The 10,065-nt window shown below is 39.4% G+C and overlaps 2 protein-coding genes across 2 annotated transcripts; both read right to left on the bottom strand.

Moving 5' to 3' along the window:
* Positions 1-699: 699 nt before the first annotated feature.
* On the bottom strand, positions 700-3,569 carry LOC141430849 (cytochrome P450 6B2-like). Its single transcript, XM_074091709.1, has 2 exons — positions 2,175-3,569; positions 700-995 (listed from the first exon to the last, which is right to left on the bottom strand). The coding sequence occupies exons 1-2, from the start codon at positions 3,553-3,555 to the stop codon at positions 817-819; spliced, it is 1,560 nt and encodes a 519-aa protein (XP_073947810.1). The 5' UTR covers positions 3,556-3,569; the 3' UTR covers positions 700-816.
* Positions 3,570-5,658: 2,089 nt separating this feature from the next.
* On the bottom strand, positions 5,659-8,191 carry LOC141430848 (cytochrome P450 6B5-like). The gene is made up of 2 exons (XM_074091708.1): positions 6,770-8,191; positions 5,659-5,913 (listed from the first exon to the last, which is right to left on the bottom strand). Exons 1-2 carry the CDS (start codon positions 8,148-8,150, stop codon positions 5,750-5,752), a joined length of 1,545 nt encoding a protein of 514 aa, XP_073947809.1. The 5' UTR covers positions 8,151-8,191; the 3' UTR covers positions 5,659-5,749.
* Between the last annotated feature and the right edge of the window lie 1,874 nt (positions 8,192-10,065).

Raw genomic sequence — 10,065 nt, 5'->3', positions numbered from 1 at the left:
CCCCTTACAGCCAGTGATACACACAATGATTTTCATCACATTGCGAGGAAAAACTGCAAAAAATGAAATAAGTTATTGTGTCTATAAACACTTCACAGCTCGCCAAAAGAAGAAAAACAGCTGAGTAAAATAATGGCTACCCGTCAATACAAGGGGTTACAACAAAATTCGAGTATCGAAGTTCGTATCGTACCGTCCCTCTCACTCTCGTATTAAATAATATTTGAGTCAGCAAAACGATACGAACTTCTATTACGTACGTAGTAGTCCCCCTGATTGTCACTTTTTTCGAGTCGTCTACCATAGATAATGCTAAGCTAATTATTCCAACATGCTAAAAAAATATTTACTAAAATTATTGCAAAACAATATTTGATATAAATTTAAAATATAAAAATAACGAAGATTCATGATGCGTGGAAAAAATTTATGGTGTAAAATTGGGTTATATACCTAAGTTTTAAAGATGTAAATAAAACGTTGGCTGACTTGAATCCTCTTTAGTCTGGAATGACTTACTTTTTAAAACTAAAGTCATAATCATAACTCTCTTGAGAAGAAAAACTATACGTAAATCCATAACTCCCGCAGGAACAATTGAGGCCATTGTCCTTTAGTATACAGGCATGGAATAACATCATTGACGAGCACGTGTGATGAAAACGATATTTATATTATAGTAAAAAGTATAAAAACTCCTGCTTTTTAAGGACCATTTATTAATTTCATAAAAAAGTATTACCTACCTATAGATATTTTATCAGTATAAAATAACTTGTTTTTCAGTCTTTACATTCATACAATCCGTTTCAATTATTAGGCAGCATGTTTGAGTCGGGGTTGGAATTTGAGTTCAAGTAGTTCCTTAGTCTGTGTGGTGAAGGCGTTGGGAGAGAAAGTGACTTTCCGGGGCACGTGTGCTGGCAGTTCCACTGTGTAATCCTTCAGCAATGTAACTAGTCCCGCCATCATCTGCATCCTTGCAAACCGCATGCCTATTGATAAAAAAAACATTCATTATTTCTAGCTAAACTGCATTGAAATATAATGTCTTAAACTTTCGTGATTTTCTCTCATAGTGAAAATACCACGCACAGGACTTATCACGCTAACACACACGAGTAATATTTACCTCGACGTTTCGGCAACATTACAGTGGCCGTGGTCACGAGTAGACTAAAGTGTGGGGTGTCAAGTCTGCCTAGCAGCGCGAGTTCTTCGAACTTCCCGCACTTGATCACAAATAGTACCGGCACTCCTATCACGAACTACCCGCACTTGGTCATTTTTATTTGTCACCCCATCACACCGACACACAACACTAACAAACAACGTCCGATCGTCCCTCAGAACATTCATCCTGACGCCGACACTTATTTATAACAGGATTCCATGAAGACGAAAGCTTATAACCATCGTCTCGGTTGAAATTTTTATGCTTTTTTACTCGTGTGTGTTAGCGTGATAAGTCCTGTGCGTGGTATTTTAACTATGCATTGAAATAATATGTTAGAAACTGTGAAACATGTCAATAAGCAATTCAGGATTCACAAATATTTTTTCGTGAACGCATCCAAATGCTGCTAAATGCATGTAACATATTATCTTATCTGTGCCAGCAACCAACCAAACGTCAGTCAGTCACGTCAGTGAAAAGTGAGTGAAGGGATGGTAATATTTTGTTATTCAGGAAAACTTTTAAAGAGTGTAGATTAATCATCAGTCAGTTATATATAGAAACGGCAACGCGAGAACAATAAAAGGAAATAACCCTCTTTCGGGCAGTCGGATAAATATTAAATTACATTGATTTGCAGTTTTACTGTTTAATTTCCTCACAATCGAAATGAAAAGCAGTCTATCACTTGTTCATAAAACCCATTTTACCATTGCCTTAACTATCAACCCTCGCCTGCAGCTCGGGTGGATATAAACATCTCATTATATGTTATCACTCATCTCATTACAAGCTACTATTGCTAGCACATTATGAAAGGCAAAGCTGTTTAAAAAACATACTAGTTTAGTAGTGGGGCGGAGGGGATGGCACGAACGTAGATTGCTTACGGCAATAAGTAGTCTTAATTAGGTACTGCAGAATTGCCCACGGCAGCACGGTGCTGCCACTAATATTGTTTACGACAGTCCAGCATGTGTGAATGTGCAAAACTCACCTATGCAAACTCTGGGGCCTTCTCCGAATGGATAATAGGTGAACGGTTTGACGTCATGCTTGTTCTCGCCCAGGAACCGCTCCGGGCGGTACTCCTCGGGCTCGGGGAAGTAGTCCGGGTGCTTCTGCAGATAGTACACGGGGATGTGCACGCGCACGCCCTTCTTCAGCACCACACCAGAGGGCAGCGTGTAGTCTTCAATCACCTCACGTGTCAGACCACCCATGACTGGATACAGACGCAAGCTTTCGTTCAAACAAGCCTCTAGGTAAGGTAAGTCAGTCACACATTCGTATGTGATTTTTCCATCGTGCTTCTTCATGTGCTCATCGATTTCGCTCAATACCTTTTCTAATGCCTTTGGGCTTTTGGCTAGCTCATACAGGGTAAAGCTCATCGTTGCAGCTGAAGTCTCAAAGCCAGCGCCGAAAAACACAAGACACTGCGCCACCAGCATATCATCATCAGCCGGCAATCTGATCTTGCCTGTGGTTATGGCTTTAGTTTTCATAGATTGCATGTCATCTCCTTCTATGTAATCGTTCTGCTTAAATAACAACATCAAGTCAATGAAATCATTTCTAGCGCTAGGTTTGTGGTTACGATCTTTGAAGACATTTTTGACGAGATTTGCAAAGAAGTCGTTTATTTCATTCGGTAATGCTTTAAATCTTAATCCGTAGAAGATGTTAGGCCAAATGCTTCGGATAATAATTTTTGATAACCTCACTGCATTGAAATCGAAGATCTTGTCGCTAATGATGCGGAAAGGGTTTTCATTAGCTATTGATGACATGGCATTCGTGTCTACTCCAAAGATGCAGGATCCAATGCAGTCCATTGTAAACCGTGTATTAAAACTACGAGCATCATGGATTTGTTTCTCCTGAATTTCCTTTGCCAAGACTTTCTCGTAAGTAACAGTTCGACTCTGAATAAGATGGAACATCTTCTTCATTCTCGAAGAAGAGAACAGCGGCGTCAGGTTTTGTCTCATCACACGCCAGTAGTCACCTTCGGCAGAGAACAGGTTTTTCATGACGGGTTCTTGGTGAATATGGTCCTTTAAGTCCCGACTGCTAAAATAGTAGAAGTCTTTGGTGACGACTAGCCTCAAGAGCTCAGGGTCTTTGACGATGACTGCGGGCTCGGTGCCATAGTACGTCCCTATAATTGGCTCGTTCGGAAATTGATTGCAGATGTCAGTGACGTTGTCTCCGAGATTTTTTCTCATCAAAATAAAGTCAGCGTAGTTCCCGAGCAGGGGTAGAGGCTTCGGTGAGGGCAGGCCATATCGCTTCCAAAAACTGTACTTGTACGAAAGGAATAAGTAGGAGACTCCAATGGTGATCGAGAGAGCGGTTACTAGTATCAACCACATGGTGCTGGATAAAGACGATAACTAATGCAAACAGGTTGATGATTCGCTCTTTATACTAAATATTGAATCGATGACTGGCACTTTTGTCTGTTGCTAAGGTGATAATCGATGCGATAGCCGAAATTAGCCTACGAGAATTATTTCTTGTGGCGTAACAAGTTGTGTTTACGAATTTCATTATTTTTTATCAGCGGATATGATAATGTTTAGGATTCCTTGTTCAAAAGGTTGAACAGAACTCTCTACATAAAATGAACTAAAATAATTTCCTTGCTTAAGGTCGCGGGTGAGCAAGGAAATTATTTTAGTTCATTGATATGGACCTCCGCAAAGTAACGCCTGATTCAATAAATTATTTAAAATCGGCATGCGTAGCCGTGCAGGCACGTTTATATCTTAAATTAACTAAGCAACATCGTCTAGCTGTTCAAAATATTTGGTATAATCAACAATGTAAAAAAAAAAAAAAGGTCGCGGGTGAGCAAGGAAATTATTTTAGTTCATTGATATGGACCTCCGCAAAGTAACGCCTGATTCAATAAATTACTCTCTACATAGTTTAAAATAAAATCACTTCTCGCCATCTGTCCGAGCCTCTGAGGTGAAAAATGTGAAGTGCTTTTAGATTTCATAGTTCTATATCTTTCTGCACCTCGTTTTTTTTCAAAGCTGTACCCGTGCGTTGTCGAGGCACGTCGCTAGTAGCTTAAATTTTGATCTTTACACCCTTAAGGAAATTAAGATATTTCAGTAAATATACAATTTGGGATGACTTAAAACAATTTACTCAAAAAAGCGGGAAAAGCGTTCTAGATTCGATTCCCATGATAAGCGAACTATTTACATACCCACGAATTTATACGGAACCCTCGGTAGTGAGTCAGACTCACACCTATGAGTTTTTTAAAGTGGCAGTCTCTTGATGGTCAGTGCCTTGATGGTGATTTAGTCATAACATAAATTGTAGTCATAAAGTGGAACATTGTGACGTAGGTAAATATGAGCACACCTATTTAAGGTGTGTCCATATTCACGTCACAATGCTTAACAAAAAATAAATGAGATTTATACCGTACGTAGGTACGTAGCGTGTTATCTTCCGGACTGACGGCTATACTTTTCTATCTTTAAAACTTAAAAACTAACATGTCCTGATTACCCATTACCCAGTTGAAACTGCTGGAGCCAAAGGCTTGAAATTTGGCAGACATTCTTGAGGGTCACGGTCCCCGGACTCCCTCGAACATGGGCCGGGATAACCCTGGACAGCGCTCTTCTTTCTTGACCAAACGCTTCACAGCTCAGCAAAAGCAAGACGCTAAGAAAATAACTGAATAAAATATGGCTACCCGCCAATACATGGGGCTACTACAAAATTCAAAAATCGAAGTTCGTATCGTACCGTCCCTATCACTCTCGTATTAAATAATATTAGCGCCAGGAAAACGATATGAACTTTGATTTTCGAATTTCGTGGTAGCCCCCCTGATTGTCACTTTTTTCGAGTCGTCTACCATAGATACCTAATACTTCATGTACCGTGTTTAGTTTAAAATTCGAATGGTCTTACGGCCAGATTATTCCAAAATGCTAAAAAAATATTCACAAAAATATTGCAAAACAATTTGATATAAAATTAAAATATAAAAAAAAACGAAGTTTCATGAAGCGTGGCAAATTTGTATGGTGTAAAATTAGGTTATTCAAAACATTGCAAAGGCATTGTAAAGGTTGCCTGGAAGAGATCGCTCTGAAGCGATAAGGCCGCCTATTGCTTACCTCAGAAAGTCTCTGTGTACTCGTATATATCTGTTTTTCTGTACTGCTTGCTATGTGTTGGTGTGCAATAAAGAGTTATTGTATTGTATTGTTATATCTAAGTTTTAAAGATGTAAGTAAATAAAACGTTGTCTGACTTGAAACCTCTTTAGTCTGAAATGACGTATCTACCTACGAACTTTTAAAAACTAAAGTCATAACTCCCGTGGGGAGGAAAACTATACGTAAATCCATAATTCCCGCGGGAACAATTGAGGCCTCGTCTTTTAGTATACAGGTATGGAATAACGTCATTGACGATTGAAAAATAGTATAAACACAACGTAATGTGCATGTTTTTATTTATAAAATAATTTTGTCAATTGAGGAGATAGATTTCGATAAAAAATGTTAGACGTAGTCAAGCGGCATTTTCTCATCGTGGCAGGAACTTGAGAGCCAGCTGTTCCCTGGTCTGCGTGGTGAAGGCATTAGGCGTGAAGGTGACCTTCCGTGGCGTGGTGGCTGGCAGCTCCACGGTATACTCCTTCAGGAGAGTCACCAGTCCCGCCAGCATCTGCATCTTCGCGAACCGCATGCCTGGAGACAAGGACGTCAGAGAATGGTGAACAGGTCCAGAAATTACTTTTCGCGGTGAGCAATCAACATAAAAAAAAATATTTGTCTTCTACAAAGCGTGATCTAAAAATTAATTCAGAAACGTTATAAAATGTCTCAGAGAGTGAAATTTAGATAGAGGCTAAATAATTTTCTCATTAATTAACGAAGTCAGGCTATATCCAATGTATACGTCAGCAAAAAGTATATTAGAAGAACTAAAAGTTTTAAATATTATGTAGGTAACTACACTGTTACAAAAATTACAAATAAAGGAAATGTACTCAAGTCACAGAATGGGATTATTGTACAAAATATTTTGACCTCGACTGTATGATGGTGAAATTTGCAAAATTATTACATATTTAAAACAAAAAAAACCTCCACTACTTATTATTTATTTAATAAATAAATAAGTTATTAAAAAAAACTAAGTAAATAGATTTTCAGATCGCGAAAGATTTAGGTACGCGTCAGTGCCAAACAGCCGAAAAGGAAGCAAAGCGTTCAAGAGCGATTATGTACAAATCCTGTACGTTCCGTTTTTTTTTAGTTTTAAAAATCTTACAGCGTGAATAACCCCGGCTTAATTTTGACATGACGGAGAGGTTATTGCCACTTTAACTGATTTTTAAGTATTGTTAAACTGTTAATATCATAGCTGATATATATATTTCATTTAGCAAACGCTAATAAAAACAAATGATATCGAGGGTTCCCTGGTCAAACCAGATAAGTCAAAATAATTGACTGTTTAAAAAAAGAACACTATATGTAGAAGTTTCAATTCGAAATTTTTATGAATTATTTGATCGAGTTATTGGGTACAACAACTCACCAATGCAAATTCTTGGTCCTTCTCCGAACGGATAGTAAGTGAATGGTTTGACATCTTGCTTGTTCTCGCCCAGGAACCGCTCCGGGCGGTACTCCTCGGGCTCGGGGAAGTAGTCCGGGTGCTTTTGCAGATAGTACACGGGGATGTGCACGCGCACGCCCTTCTTCAGCACCACACCAGAGGGCAGCGTGTAGTCCTCCACCACCTCACGTGCCAGCCCGCCCATCACCGGGTACAGCCGCAGACTCTCGTCCAAGCAAGCGTCCAGGTAAGGCAGGTCAGTCACACATTCGTACGTGATTTTACCATCATGCTTCTTCATGTGTTCGTCGACTTCATTTAATACCTTTTGTAATACCTCTGGGTTCTTGGCCAGCTCGTACAGAGTAAAACTCATTGTTGCAGCTGAAGTCTCGAAACCAGCGGCGAAAAACACAATACTTTGTGCAACTAGCAAGTCCTCGTCAACTGGCAGTTTTACTTTTCCCGTGCTCCCATCTTTAGCTTTCATGGACTTTATCTCATCACCGCTAATGTAATCGTTCTCATAGAACCCCAATAACATATCAATGAAGTCGTTCCGAGAGCTAGGTTTGTGGTTACGATTTTTGAAGACGTTTTTAACAAGATCTTCAAAGAACTCATTTATTTCTTTATCAAATAACCTAAATCCTAGACCGTAGAAAATGCCGGGCCAGATGCTACGATATATAAATTTCGATAAATTAAATGGATTGAAATCGAATATCTTGTCAGATATTTTACGAAATGGATTTTCGTTAGCTGCTAATGTCAAAGCCTTGGTTTCGACGCCAAAAATGCACGCTCCGATGCAGTCCATTGTGAACCTCGTGTTAAAGCTCCGTGCGTCGTGGATTTGTTTCTCTTGGAGTTCCTTTGCTAATACTTTCTCGTACACTGCAGTTTGGCTCTGGATAAGATGGAACATCTTCTTCATTCTAGCTGAAGTAAATAGCGGAGTCAGGTTTTGTCTCATGACCCGCCAGTAGTCGCCTTCATTGCTGAAAACATTTTTGCTTCCAGGTTCGCAGTGGATATGGTCTCTTAGCTCCCTACTGCTGAAGTAGTAGAAGTCTTTCGTGACGACGAGCCTCAAGAGCTCAGGGTCTTTGACGATGACAGCGGGTTCGGTGCCATAGTATGTTCCTATGATTGGCTCGTTCGGGAACTTGTTGCAGATATCGGTGACCGTGTCTCCAAGATTTTTTCTCATCAGCATAAAGTCAGCGTAGTTACCGAGTAAAGGCAGGGATTTTGGTGAGGGCAAGCCATATCTCTTCCAGAAGCTGTACTTGTAGGAGAAAAAGCAGTAGGCGGCTGCTGCGACGAATGAGAGAAAGGTCCCCAGTACCAACAGCATGGTGCTTAATTTGAGAGACAACTAAAACAATCTCACGAAGCCCTGCGTTTTATACCGCAGCTACTACTAGAGCGATGACTGGCCGTTTTGGTTATTTATAATCATTAAGTATGATAAGGGAAAACAAAGAGCTTATTCCAGATTCTGAGGTTCATGCTGATAATGGTTTGTATGCGGTGCGCAAAAAGGTCTCGTTGCACATAAATATTGTGATTAGATATTTTCATTTAATTTAAACAAAAGAATACAAGCTATTTTATAGAGCCCATTGTTGTTGTTTGGTGTATTGTCCAATCTTGAAATAGATGACGACCGCATTATTTCTTCGGCGCAGGCTGACAGCAACTTCTTATAGGTCTGCTAAATTTTAATAGTAGATTATTGTCGTGGCATGGAAGAAGTACTTACTTAGGCAATTGCTGGCTGAGTATGAGTATCAAATGGACGAGCTTGCGAGTTGCCACCATTACATTGTATGTAGAATCAAATACTGATCAAAACGAATCCAAACACGATATATGGTTTTATCAAGAGCGTACCTACTAGTGTTCTGGATATCCTGGCTGCAGCATCAGGCCGAGAATTCCATAATCTTGCATAGTAGGTAATATAGCATACGTGAGTGTTTCAAATTTTAGGTCCCAAATATGTTTGAAAGTAAAGTAAATACCCATTATGCGTCTAAAATTCCTACCGCAGCGAACAAAAGAGCTGATGATCTTAAAACGGCTGAATCGATTTTGATAAAACATGCCTAAGAACTATCGCTAGAAAACCTGTTTTCAAATAAAAAAAACGCATTCAAATCGGTCCACCCGTTTAAGAGCTACGGTGCCACAGACATAATATAATAATAGCACATATGTTTTTTTGGATACGTTTTGATCAGTAATTCTTCCAGTTATTTATCAGTTGTGCTTGTGGGTCATTGCCGTTAATATTTTGCGTGTCAGGTGGTTCGTGTAGGTTTAGCGGAGTGTAGTTGTGGTCATTTTGGACGATTGTGTTGTGTATATTGCTTGTACGTGATTTGGTGTGAAATAATGTTTGTAAGCCGTGTATTTGTTTTTGCCAGAGATAATAAATGTTTATCATGCCCCTACCTCTTTCCTGTCTCTTGATAGTCAGTCTTTCTATTGCAGATTTAGGGTGTAAATGGTTATGTTTTGTTAGTGTTGTGCGTGTAGTTTCAGTATATGTTTTTGGGTCCTGCTCCTGGTTGGCGCCAAGTGTCCTACTGAATAAAAAAATAAGTTCAACAAATCTTGTACAAGTTCCATTACATTGTTATCTAAGTATTTAAAATTATTGTATTTGGACTGTCTCTACGGAAGGCGCTTGATAAGCTAAATGCTGATAAGCTATAGCCACTTATCAGCAGCTAGCCTCTCATTTGGTTGGTAAATACAGCCGTGGCCGTGGCAGACAGATGGCAAATTCGACAACACGACATGATAACATACTCCATCATTACGTATTGCTGAATAATTTATTCAAGGGCCTGTTTCAACAATTACTGATGAATTTTATGTGACACATAAATTTGATACCGTCTCTGTTTATTCCGATAAAACAAACAGAGAAGACACCAATATTAGCAACATAATGATTTATCAATGAGTGCTGAAAGTAGGCCCTTGAACTTAACAAAATTTTAATGGGCTTATTCTGGAATGCGACACGCGTCTGGTTGAAGTATCGTTTATGCGACATGCGATTAGGCGTTGACTTACACTTAAGCATTTAATTTTTTGTTCCCAAACGGCAGTACTCGTGCATCAGTAGGTATGGCACGGTGTAGTGGACTAACTTGTTTGGTCAAAGAAGAAGTACAAGTACATTGGAGTAACTATCCTTTGTGATTTTGTAAACTTTATGCAGAGAGAGTTGTCTCTGCGAAGTGCATCGTTCGAAA

The sequence above is a fragment of the Choristoneura fumiferana genome, chromosome 9 (assembly GCF_025370935.1).
Source record: "Choristoneura fumiferana chromosome 9, NRCan_CFum_1, whole genome shotgun sequence".
Classification (NCBI taxonomy): Eukaryota; Metazoa; Arthropoda; class Insecta; order Lepidoptera; family Tortricidae; genus Choristoneura; species Choristoneura fumiferana.
The sequence above is the reverse complement of the archived record's forward strand: the minus strand, read 5'-3'. Positions and strand labels throughout refer to the sequence as shown.

Excerpts from the sequence above, each read along its gene's own strand:
- LOC141430848 (XM_074091708.1), bottom strand. The coding sequence starts at position 8,150 with ATGCTGTTGGTACTGGGGACCTTTCTCTCATTCGTCGCAGCAGCCGCC. Across the intron at positions 5,914-6,769 it reads AGGACCAAGAATTTGCATTG|GCATGCGGTTCGCGAAGATG; the intron begins GTGAGTTGTTGT and ends CCTTGTCTCCAG.
- LOC141430849 (XM_074091709.1), bottom strand. The coding sequence starts at position 3,555 with ATGTGGTTGATACTAGTAACCGCTCTCTCGATCACCATTGGAGTCTCC. Across the intron at positions 996-2,174 it reads AGGCCCCAGAGTTTGCATAG|GCATGCGGTTTGCAAGGATG; the intron begins GTGAGTTTTGCA and ends TTTTATCAATAG.